We start from the raw sequence: 12699 nt of genomic DNA, 5'->3' as shown, positions 1-12699 counted from the left end.
TAACTCCTTGTTTTGCTAGAGAAAAATACCCAAATACCATCCAGAGGAAAGAGTACTTGGGAGTAAAACTTTCTGAGCCTGTCAGTGTATTAGTGTCGTTATTCTTCTCTCACGTTTAAGGATAGTTTGAGTGGGCATAGAATTATAGGTTAAAAGTTACCTTTCTGAGAACTTTGAAGCCATATCTAATGTTGCTGATAAGAAATTTAACTCCAGTCCTAGCTCTCATTTGTCTTTGGCCAACTTTATTTGGAAGTTTTTAGGAAATTTTTTATTCAAGGAGTTTTCATAAGGAATGCTTTCCCCTCTGATTTTGTCTTAGCTGGGCCCTTCCAATGTCACTTTCTCAGAGAGGCTGCCCCTCCCTGCCCAACTGAAGGGAGCCAGCTCTGCCCTCATTCTTTTTTTTTTAAAGATTTTATTTATTTATTTTTGTGAGGGAGAGAGGGAGGGAGGGAGAAGGAGGAAGGGAGAGAGAGGAAGCACGGGGGAGGGGGAGGGGCAGAGGGAGAAGCAGGCTCCTTGCTGAACAGGGAGCCCGATGCAGGACTCGATCCCAGGACCCTGGGATCGTGACTTGAGCCGAAGGAAGACACTTAAACGACTGAGCCACCCAGGTGCCCTCTCCCCTCATTCTTTATCTCATCACTCCTCCTTAGTCTCCTCATAGCACTTACCATTAGCTGAAATTACCTCATTTAATTATTTCCTCTGCTCATGCCTCCTGTTTCTAAAATATGAGCTCCTCAAGAACAATTACTATAGCGGTCTCCATAATAGTTGCATCCCCATCATCTGAAGCAATTCAGGATGTTTGTTGTATGAAGGAAGGAATGGGTGAATGAATGTCTTGGCCCAGGGCTTTGTTCATTCATTATGTTAGGTGCCCTCTGATCCATCTTAATCTTCTGGTTCCCAGAGAAGTTTTCTTCTGCTACAGCTTTGCTCACTCTCTCTATTTTCCATGAGCTCATCAGGACTCCTGCTAATCCAATGTTGGAACTTACAGACTGGTTGCCTGTACGTGTAGTTTGTTCTCTCATATTTCCTATGTCCTTTGCTATGAGAGATTCCTCCATACTTTGTTTTCCATTCTTTATGTAATTTTTTTTTTATTTCAAGAATAGCTTTTTTCTTTGTTGTATTCTGAGTATTCCCTTTTCATAACATTCTGATGTCTTTTTAAGGAATAATATCTTCTCAGATCTGTGTATATAATTAGATTTTGTTTTCTTTACCTTGTTTTTGTGCCTCACGTTTTGCCATTTGATGTTAAGGGTCAGTTTTTCTGTTTGTTTATTCTGGGCTTTACAGGTTGACAAGACTCAGTCTAGCACCTTTCAGGTTATGTGCCCCACCCTCACCCCCATACAAAAATGAGAGAGTTTTATTTTCATTTGTCAACATCTAGAGTAGAAGCTTGCTTTTTAAATTTCTTCCAGTCTCTTTAGGGAAGAGCTTTCCAGAGAATGTCTGGGCTCTGACGTGGGGCTGGAGGTGAGTGAATATGAGAAAGGAAGGGCCCACCGATACAATTTTCTCTCCCTCAAACCTCAGCTTCATCCTCACCTTTGGCTTCTGCCACATCTGATAACTTTAAGCTCAGAACCTTGTGGAGCCTTGTGGAGGGTGCATGGGGCAGGTTGGCTCTTCTCCAAGGTGGGATCTGCTCATCACATAAACCTATGCCTATCCACTTGCTATTTTTGTGAAGTTTGGTGTCACTCTTTCCATTCGTCTTTGCTAGCTTTATTCCTTTTAATCTTACTTGCTTTAATTTTAAGTGCATACTCAGCAGGGAGGGAAGGCAGACTCATTGTCTTACCTGCTTTTAAACTGCAAGTCTCCTCAAGACTTGCTTAGCACCATATCTGTCTTGCCAATCCTGAATCAACTGATTCTGGACTCTCCAGCATTATGGGCAAAAATTATATAATTGTGCTGATTGGCTCCATTACAAATTTATGAGTTCCAATCTTAGCAGGCCCTCATCTTTGCTGAGCAATCCATTTCTTGGCCCTGCTCAGCTTCCTTTCCTATGCCCCATGATGGTTGCATTTTTAAAAATTCTTTTCTTCAAGTATTTTATCTTAGCCTTGTTTTTCTTGTTGGGCATCCCAGATTCTGTGTTAGTGAGAAAACAGAGGTCCCAAGAAAGAACTTCTTGACCTCCTCTCCCCTCTCCCCCCAAACTCCTTTGTCAAAGATGGTTTTATTTTCAAAGAAAAGTACCAGAGCCATTAATTTTTTAGCTGTGTGACCTTGCAGGAAAATCGCTGAATATTGTTGAGTATTGGTTTCCTCATTGTTAAATTGGTGATAATGTCAGTCACACCTGGTTACAAGCCTAATTAAAGTAAAACACATGTAGTTGAAAAATTAAAATACTGCAGAAGGGTAAAAAATGAGAAGTCAGCGTCTCTTTCCTCCATTCTCAACCTCCAGTTTGAAGCATTCTAACATTTTAAATAAATGTTTGTAGTTTTGATTCTGAGGATTGTATTAGGGAAGTTTTCTGATATTTCCTAGCATAGTGTCCAGCATGTAGTATGTGCTGAAAAAGTTAGTTTCTTGTCTCTTCTCCCTTCTCTTCTAGATCATACAAAGCTTTTCTTCTTTAAACTCCCTTTTCTTCTTTAAAAGATGAATGAATGTCTGACATCTACCTCTGTGCAGGAATGTTATTCATCTAGTGCTGAACTTGTAAGAACTTGGTGAAAATAAATGTCTTACTTATCTAAATCCATGATTTATGGTATACTTCTCATTTAACTGTATTCAATAAAGCAGAACTTGATTAGGTGTGCCTTAGGCTGCTTCAAGGATCCATTCATTCCAGTATTTGCAACCTGACTTCATCAAAGTTAATAAATTAGCAAAATAAAAAAACCCAGTTTCCTTGGAGAATTCCTCTGGCTTCCAAAATACTTCTAGGAAGATAGTATACTAATATTAGATAGTATACTAAAATTGAATTTGTATAAACACTTTTGGGTGGTGTAGATGCACAGGCACAGGCTTGGCACTTTTAGAGTAGCAGTTCTGTTTGTGTGAAGAATAAGGGGACCCTTTCTCCAAGCAGGGTGTGGGCTCCATTTCAGCCTCTCCTTGTTCTTTTGGCTGGTGCTCTTGTGCACTGTACAACCTGCTCATCAGTATGAGCTGGCTGTTAAGGAAAAACTGTTTTCTGTTCTGTATGATTTTGAGGCTTGCATGTGGGATTTTTTTTTCTTCTTTAAAGCCAATAAAGAGAGATAAAGGGAGTGGCAGTGAAAAAGGGAGTCTTTGTGAGGCATCTGTTTGGCTCAGGTATGGTAGTTGGCACTTGTTTATGTATATCTTTTATATATAATGCTTACAACATTACTGCGTGTATTATTACCCACATGTTTTAATTAAAGAAACTGGGCTTAGAGATGAAGTGATTGGCCCAACATCATCAGTTAATAAGGAGTAGAACCGAAGGAAACCCAGATTATCTATTTCAGAGTTTATGTTCTTCCTGAAAACAAAACTCAGGTGCCGTCTTACATTTTGTATTTCATATGGACACAGCCCTAAGTCACACACCACCTCCTGACCAAGAGAGCCACAGAGACTGCCTCTGTTTCTGGCAGTGGTGCCCATTTCCTCATATTTGGTGCAGCTGAGTTATGGGCATAGTGCTGTGTTCTGAACACCCACTGCTTTTGCTCAGTGGCTCTCAGGTCGCCATGGATTTTCACCAAGGCCTTGCTACATGCTAGCTGTGTGAGTATGGGCTCATTAGTTAACCTTTTTGTGCTTGGTTTCCACATCTTTAAGGTGAAGATACTGATAGATACTATCTTGTTGAACTGCTGTGAGAATTGAACAAAGTACTCAGCACATTCCTTACCCTCTGTGCCTCTATTCCCTCATCATTAAGATGGGTTAATAACAGTACCAATCTCTCAGAAATATAGAAAGGATAAAATAGGATAAAACCCATACATAATAAGTAATTGATAAATAACTATTTAAAATGGTATTTTTTTTCCTCAATTGAAATAAGAGAAAGAAACTCAGAAAGATTAAATAACTTGCTGAGTCACACAGTCAGAAAATGGTAGAACTAGAATTTGAACCCAGGTTTCTCTGATTCTGAATGCAATGTTTTTCATTTTTAAAATATTCTGAAAGAAGAAAAAAAACACAAAGAAGCAAGCACAGTAAATAAGTCACCTCCATTTATTAAAGCTTGTCTGAGAGGCTCCAGGTTCACCAGCAGGGTGAATCTTCATGACGATCCATCACTGAATTAGTATCAAGTGCTCAAGAGGCACCCGAATACCTGATATGGGGTTGAGATGTTTTAGAAAGATGAACTTTTCCTTTTGAGCTAAAATGGAGTCATAGTCTTTTTGCAGAATGAACCTGATATGTTGTTAGTGGTTCCCCTAGCAAGTTCAGATCTTACAGCCAAGATGTGGAAACAATCTATGCGTCCATCGACAGATGAATGGATAAAGAGAATGTAGTGTATACATACAATGGAATACAATTTGGCCTTAAAAAAGAAAGAAATTTTGCAATATGGGATGAATGGATGAACGCTGAGGACATCATGCTAGGTGAAATAAGCCAGTTACAGAATGACAGATACAGGATGATTCATTTATATGAGGTATCTAAAATAGTTAAGGTGGAATGGTGGCTTGAAGAAGTGGGAAATGGGGAGTTACTAATCAATGGTCATCAAGTTTTAGTCAACCAAGATGAATAAGCTCTAGGGATCTGCTGTATACCACTGTATTGTACACTTAAAATTTTGTACGAGGGTAGATCTCATGTTAGGTGTTCTAACCACAATACAATGAAATTGAAAAAAATTCAGATTTAAGAATTTGATGATTTTTCATAATGAAAGATCCTACGCACTCTGGTTAATATCCTGGCTCATTCCCAACTCAAGTAATTATATTCCCAGCACCCACTATTACCCTGCAGCTTTTTGTTTGTTTGTTTTGTTTTGTATTTTGTCTTTTCTTTTTTTTTTAAAGAAGGGGAGGGGAGCTTGAAGGGCAGAGGGAGAGAGAGAATCTCAAACAGGTTCCACACCCAGCACAGAGTCTGATGTGGGGCTCAATCTCACAACCCTTAGGTCATGGCCTGAGCCAAATCAAGAGTCGGACGCTTAACCAACTGAGCCATCCAGGCGCCCCTCCCTGCAGTTGTAATTAGGAAGTGTGTATTGCTTCCCCTGTGTGTCTGTATTTCACACAGGCATGTCAGAACCATCTCATAGCTGTAAGAGTCAGGATTTACTGGGAACACTGAGGCTTAAATAAGATTTTATATAAACACATTGCATAATGTGAGTTCTTTGCCCTTTACCTTTTTACCTTTTCTTCAAGTAATTTTTAAAAATGGGGTTAAATCTGATGTCCATGTACAGAATTGTTCAATGGTACTGAGTCTTGATTAATCATTTAATAATGCTAGCTTTATTATCTTTCATTTATCAAGTGTCATCTCTTTGAACTTAAAACTAAGATCTATTATATCATCTTCTGGTTGAAATTACTTCTGACTTGAATTACTGGGCCAGAACTTTTCCAGAGATGATTTCTTGAGCTGTGAAGTGACGAGGAAGCATTTTCTCAGTTTTCTGTGTTTGGCAGGGACTGTTGGATGGAGTGATCCACCAATTTCAACCAAGTCCACAATCTCAGAGGTTGGGATTTTTCCCTGAAGTTACTTGTCTCAGTATGGTTTTATTGACCCAAAGTGCTAACGCTACAGAAATTGAATGTAGCCTGTTAATTCAGACCTTTGCTGCAACTTTCCCAAAATGCATTTCATCCTCTTTGTCAATACTCCTGCTCCTGCCACATGGTGTATTTAGATATACTCAACTACCAGCTCTCCTGGTACCTGGCATTTCTGGCCACATCATTTCTAAATTTTTTTTTTTTAAAGATTTTATTTATTTATTTGACAGAGAGAGACATAGCGAGAGCAGGAACACAAGCAGGGGGAGTGGGAGAGGGAGAAGCAGGCTTCCCGCTGAGCAAGGAGCCCGATGTGGGACTCGATCCCAGGACCCTGGAATCATGACCTGAGCCAAAGGCAGACGCTTAACGACTGAGCCACCCAGGCACCCTCTTTTTTTTTTTTTAAGATTTATTTATTTATTTATTTATTTATTTGAGAGAGAGAGAATGGGAGATAGAGAGCACAAGAGGGAAGAGGGTCAGAGGGAGAAGCAGACTCCCTGCTGAGCAGGGAGCCCGATGTGAAACTCGATCCCAGGGACTCCAGGATCATGACCTGAGCCAAAGGCAGTCGCTTAACCAACTGAGCCACCCAGGCGCCCCTCTAAATTCTTTTTTTTAAGATTTTATTTATTTATTTGAGAGCATGAGAGAGAGAGAGAGAGAGAGAAAGAGAGAAAGCGCACCAGCGGAAAGAGAGGCAGAGGGAGAGGGAGAAGCAGGCTTCCTGCCGAGCAAGGAGCCCAATGCGGGGCTTGATCCCAGGACCCCGGGATCATGACCTGAGCCAAAGGCAGACCCTTAACGACTGAGCCACCCAGGCGCCCCTCTAAATTCTTTAATTAAACCATTCATCTCTTCTTCTGTGTCTCACAGACAGCTTAACCTACTGAAATTTTCTCCCGTTGTTTAAAGCTTTTGGTTCCCTTCAGGATCTTTTATTTATTATAGATGTTACTAATTTTAAAAGAAATTCCTAAAAAGTAGAGGACAGTTTATAAGAGATGTTAGGTATGTGCATCTCTGGATTATCCTAGCTACTTTTATTAATAGGCTTACAGTTCATTTCTAGATATATGGATATGATTTGATCTATTTTTGGCTCTTACTAGCTTTTTGAAATTTGACAGTATCTATCCTTTCCAATATTCAGTTTCCTCATCTAAAAGATGAAAGCACAGTCATAATAATTTTAATTCTCATGAGGAATAGATGAGGTAATTTATATAGAGATCTCAGTGCACAATTCCTGGAGTAAAAATAGGGCTCTGTAAATGTTAGTTTTAAATGATAACGATGATTATGATGATAATAATAATAATTATAAACCTGAAATTGAACAGCTATATATAGCCAGGGAAACAGTTTAATATGAAGCCAAGAATTTTTAAGTGGAATCAAAAAGAAACATTCTAATTGAAGTCTTCTTGAAGGTTGAGATAAATTGATAGTGATTAAGATATTATGAGAAAGATATCAATTTTTTCTAGTTGATTAGTATATTTTGCTAAAAAGGTATTTGCTACATGAATCATATTCTTTTAATCCATGTGACTTGAACATAAGATGCATGGATGCCCACTTGTCATGTTTCTTAATAGGGAGACACTTAAGGGAAGGCAGAAAGATGGTTAGGAGTCTCCTCTTTGATTTACAGTGACCTTTAGAAGTATGTCAGATGGGGACGTCCAAGTATTCTTTAGGTCTTTGAGTGGCGTGATTTGACATACTTGGTGTGCGTGTGTGTGTGTGTGTGTGTGTGTGTGTGTGCGCGCGCATGCATGCACACACATGCCCATGCACACGTGCACAAGACAGAGCGAGACAGAGGCAGAGACAGAGAGACAGAGACAGAGAGAGACGTTTGAGAACAATTGTGTCCTGAGACATTTGAGAGCAACTGTGTCCTTACTTACCCAGCTGTTATGGCCCCATGGTGGACATTATAACTTTGTTAAACCATGGTCTGTTTGATTATTATATATTACTTTAAATAAACGTTGATCCTTAAGCAATTGATTTAATAAAGATTGGGTGGCAAGCTTGCTCCTTTTCCCTTTTTTGTTCATTTGGTCTCCCTGTGGCTGGTTTTCTTGAAGCCTCAATGATTGTGGGGCATGTCATCACATCTCTCATAGTTTCTTTTTCTTTAAAACCAGCAAGTGGTACTAGATAATCTCAGAGACCGCTCACATCTTTCTAGTTCTGTAATTCTGCGATTTTTACGGTAATATCTCAAGTGTGACTCTCAGGCTTGCAACTTGTACCCTGCAGTTGTTTGTCCGTCCACTTGTTAGTGAGGCCTTTTTTTTTTCTTTCTTTTTTTAAGATTCTATTTATTTATTTGTCAGAGAGAGAGAGAGAGAGAAGGCACACAAGCAGGGGGAGTGGCAGGCAGAGAGAGAAGCAGGCTCCTCACTGAGTAGGGAGCCTGATGCGGGGCTTGTTCCCCGGACCCTGGGATCATGATCTGAGCCGAAGGCAGACGCTTAACCGTCTGAGCCACCCAGGTGTCCCAGTGAGGACTTTTTCTTCACTTGGAAATTAACACTTACCTTGCCTCTGAGCTAACAGGAGCCTCTAACTTATAAAGCTAACTTGTCCGAAATGCTTTAGTTTATTGGAAGCATGATGCACAGTCACTTTGCACAGTGTAAGTGTGGTGCCTCACAGCCCTTGTGCATTTGTACTCCCATGGTAGGTTCCCTTCATGCTAATGAGTGGTTGCTTGGTGTTATTCAGATTTAAACACTTATACCCTTATTATAGCCCAGCCTGTTTTCTGAAAAGTGAGTGATAGTCGAACAAGACATAATTATTCTTTAAAATTTATTTCTTTTTTAAAATCAGCACAGTGTAAAGCCTTGACCATGTTGTGTCTTTCCTTTTTTGTGCCACTCTGGCCTTTTCCCCTAAAGACTTTCTCGTGAATGCCCACTTCTTTTCACTGCTATTTATATTTGTTGACTGTTTTGATTTTCTTAGAGTTTTATTGTATCATTTCTTTGTTTCAGATGTCATGTTCTCATGAGAAAAGCAAACATACCCAGTGGTGACCTGGGACTGTGCCTCTGTTTCTGGAACTCAGGAAAGCTTTTGCTTCCTGTCATCAGTGGGTTTTGGAGCATCTGTTTATATTCTCCTAGATTCCTTTCTCTTGAGTAGACAGACCCATAAAAGAGAGGTGTTTGGAAGCTTGAGGTGGTCATAAATGAATATGAATCATGCTCTGAATAAGAAATTCTTTGTAACTTCTTAATAGCAATAGTAAGAACTATATTGTATGGATTTAGAGCCTGTCATTTTTAGTGACTAAACATGCAGACATATAAAACCCCTTTTATTTGGTCATGGCTTGCAATGTAGCTCTCGAAGAACTAGTGAAGAGAACAGTAATGGACACAGAACACTTTTCATCTGGTACCAGTTAAAACAGCACTAATTAGCATTATACTGAATCATTTGGCCTCTCTGGACCTCCATTTCATCATTTGTGGAATGAAGTAGTAGGTCTAGAGTAGGCTTTCTCACCCTCACCCTCAAGACCACTAAGACTTGGGCAATGGGAGTCATGCAGGGGTCATGTGGGGGTTTAAATTGTGCATGGGGGCACAAATGTAGTCATCAGGGTTGTTGTGCGTGGGGTGGTGTGGGGTTGTTCTGTGTATTGGAGGATGTCTAGAAGCATCCCTGCCCCCTACCCACCAGATCAGTAGCACTCCCTTAGTTGTGACAACCAAAAATGTCCCCTAGGGAACAAAATTGCCCCTGTGGAGAATTACTGGTCTAGAATCACATTTTTGAAAGTATACAACAAAATGATATGAATCCAAGAGTTTGTGCACATAATTATCAAAGTCTTATGACAAAATTTCTTCTGTAGAGTGACATAAGTGAAGAACAAAATTTATTTCACTTTTACTTCTTTAGAAGCCTTCCTTGATAAGGTTTAAATACTGCTATAAATTTGCTCCTTTCATTAAAATTTGAGGACTCAGTTATCAAAGTGTGAAAGAAGACACAGGAGAGAGATCTTTGAGTGAAAAATGCTTTATGTGTATAGATTAACACATAGAGTTGGGATGGGCTATGCTATTGGAGGGGTAGTTACTCAACCTAACCATTAAAGATAAGTTCTGGCATGCACAGACATTCCAGAATATTGTCAAATGGATGGATGATGAATAGATGGATAAATGAATGATGGATCTGTTACTAACTCATGTGACTTTGGGAACAGTATTTCATCAGTGACAAAAATGGTGGTCATGGAAGCCAAGGAAAGAGGTCACTATGGAGCCCCTTTCATTCTTCCATGGCTTCCATGGGTCCCTCCTGGGTCCCTGCCTGCCTCTGTTCTTCCACAGCATTTCCTTCTACTCCCCCACCCTTTTATATTTGTTGCCTGAATTGATTGTATTAGAGCTTTTTATATTGTATCATTTCTTTAAATCAGACATCATGATCTTACAAGAAAACAAAACCCACCGCGTTGACTGTGAAGCCACATCTGGGCATTCTGAAAGAAGGACTGAATCGTTCCTCTCTGGTTGTTTGAATCAAACTAGTGATATGATTCCTGATCTTCTTTGAAAATCACTTCTGACTCAATTTCTAGAGTCCCATATCTTTTTTGATAATTTATTCCAGAACAATTAAAGTTTTTGGTCAGAGGGCTCTGTGTCGACAACTGTGATGGATGGATTTTGTTTGTGCTCTCCTAATGGTGTTATTGATCTGGCAGAGAAAAGTAGTTCCTCTCTTTTCTAGTTAAAGAAATCGAGGCCTGGATTTGTTAAGACAGAGAGCTTAATGTCTATAATAAGTGAGTAGTTATATGGGGGTTAGAACTGCTGAGCCCAGATCTGTAGCACCAAGATGGAAGGTAGATTCAAGGCGTGATAGATAATTTGATACAGAAGTCTTGAATTTATAGTACCGGAAGATTGAAACATGTTTCTTTATGCTTTGTTTAAAAGTCATGATAATTATCCAAGGTGGTTACTTTACAGTACCAAAGCTTTGATTTAATGGGACTAGCTTCTCTAAACTGGACAAATTACTTAACATCGAGAACTTTCTTTAGAGTTTTATTTTAGTAAATGTTGCTCATGACCTGCTTTTTTCTCTCTAGACCTTCTCTTACCATGCCCCACAGGAACCTGACAGGAAGCTGCAATGTTAATTGTGGTTGTAAAATACATGAGTATGAGCCAGTCTGTGGATCAGATGGAATTACATACTTTAACCCTTGTCTGGCTGGCTGTGTTAACAGTGGTAATCTTAGCACTGGGGTGAGTACATATCACAAGTTCCTGTACTGTTGTTGATCCAACATCCTGTGACAAGGACATGTTAGGATTCATATGCTAACATGTGACTTCAGTCCCTCTTTTCAAGAAACTTCAAATAACCTACAAAATACGTCCTGACAAAGAGCCAGAGGATAGAGAATTATGCAATGCTATAATTTTTTTTTTCCCCCTAGGGACGATTGCAGAATGTGGGTGCAGTGACTTAGTTCCACATCAGTCCTCTCCCACTTTACATTCTATGCCAACTCAGTGAAACATGATAAGGTTGAGGGCTAGGCCTCCCATTTCTTGCTCTGCCAGGGCCCTTGCGATGCATTTGAAGGTCAAGATGACCACATTTCGGTGCTGATAGAAGAGAATAGGAGAGCACCTTCCCTGATCAGAGTCTGTGAAGATGGGCAATGGCCATTTTTCATAGACTGTCAGTTCAAGCTCCCTTCCTTCCTTCCTTTCTTCCTTCCTTCTTCCCTCCCTCCTTCCCTCCCTCTCTCTGTCTTTCTTTCTTTCTATCTTTCAACTTTCAGAGTAAAGATATTTCTGTCGGTTCAAGAATAGGCTATTTTGAGAATTCCCTTCTCTGTGAATTATAAATAGGCTGTAATACTGTGGGAGGTTTTCATATTCTACTCAGTTCTTTACTGAGCCTGGTTTCATTCTTTGCATAAGAACAGATTGTAGGAGGCTGCTTTAATTAAAAAGGTTAAGGTGCGTTGACTTGTATGTGTAGGTGTTAAGGGATTAGACCCGTTGACTGTATGTTTTGGGATTGTCATTTGATTTCTGAGTTTTAAGCTATACTGATAAATGGAGAAATCCTGTTGCTGGCTACCCATTATATAATTGGGGTCACCACACACACCAGTGTGTGACCAAGTTGGAAGAGACAACAAGATCTGTTTTCAGTGGCTAAGTCCTTCCCCGGAAGTGATCGACAGAGTCCTCTAATGCACAGCCCTCTTTCCTAAAAAGAGGCCAGCAGTCCCTGGAGGACAGATGGACAAATGGCACCCCATCCTCATATTTGTTGCTACTGCTTCTCTAAGTGGCTGAGAGCGCACAATGGCAAAGTGAGTTCAGCTGATGTCTGACAACATAACAGGCAGAAAGATTAATTGGTTGCTTTTGTTTGAAATACCTTTTTAGTTCCTTGAATTAGCTTTTTTCAAACGAAACAGCCAATGATATGTTCCCTGGTCCTGGCCCTGGAGTCATCATGGCTGCATCATGAATTCTCTGCATCTATTTAACAAATATTTACTTTAGGTCCTACACTGCATCCAGTCAGGCTGATGCTAGGTGCTCTAGTAGGCACAAATAAACAGAAAGCTTAGTTCCTGTGTTTTTTTTTTTTTAAGATTTTATTTATTTATTTGAGAAAGCGTGAGAGAGAGAGCATGAGCAGGGGGAGGGCAGAGGGAGTAGGAGAGGGAGAAGCAGACTCCCTGCTGAGCAAGGAGCCTGATGTGGGACTTGATCCCAGGACCCTGGGATCATGACCTGAGCCAAAGGCAGACACTTAACCGACTGAGCCACCCAGGTGCCCTTAGTTCCTGTTTTTGAGGGGCTTCTCTAATCAGAGAGCCCAAGAATTATAACAGCATAGTTGTGACCAAAATGAGCATATGGAATGTGAACGCTCTAGAACAGTG

At 40.1% G+C, this 12699-nt stretch overlaps 1 protein-coding gene across 5 annotated transcripts in view; it reads left to right on the top strand.

The window, feature by feature from the left end:
* SLCO5A1 (solute carrier organic anion transporter family member 5A1) overlaps positions 1–12699 on the top strand; it is a 313993-nt gene that overhangs the window by 268559 nt on the left and 32735 nt on the right. For all 5 annotated transcript variants that reach the window (XR_003521575.2, XM_035727091.1, XM_027603033.2 and 2 more), the window contains one exon: positions 10870–11029. Coding sequence is in view for 4 of the 5 variants with exons in the window: in XM_035727091.1 (XP_035582984.1) it covers positions 10870–11029 (160 nt within the window). In the remaining variant the exon portion in view is untranslated. The remainder of the gene's footprint in view (positions 1–10869; positions 11030–12699) is intronic.

Source organism: Zalophus californianus, chromosome 4 (genome assembly GCF_009762305.2).
Source record: "Zalophus californianus isolate mZalCal1 chromosome 4, mZalCal1.pri.v2, whole genome shotgun sequence".
Classification (NCBI taxonomy): Eukaryota; Metazoa; Chordata; class Mammalia; order Carnivora; family Otariidae; genus Zalophus; species Zalophus californianus.
Note: the sequence above shows the minus strand (reverse complement) of the source record. Positions and strands in the feature narration are given on the sequence as shown.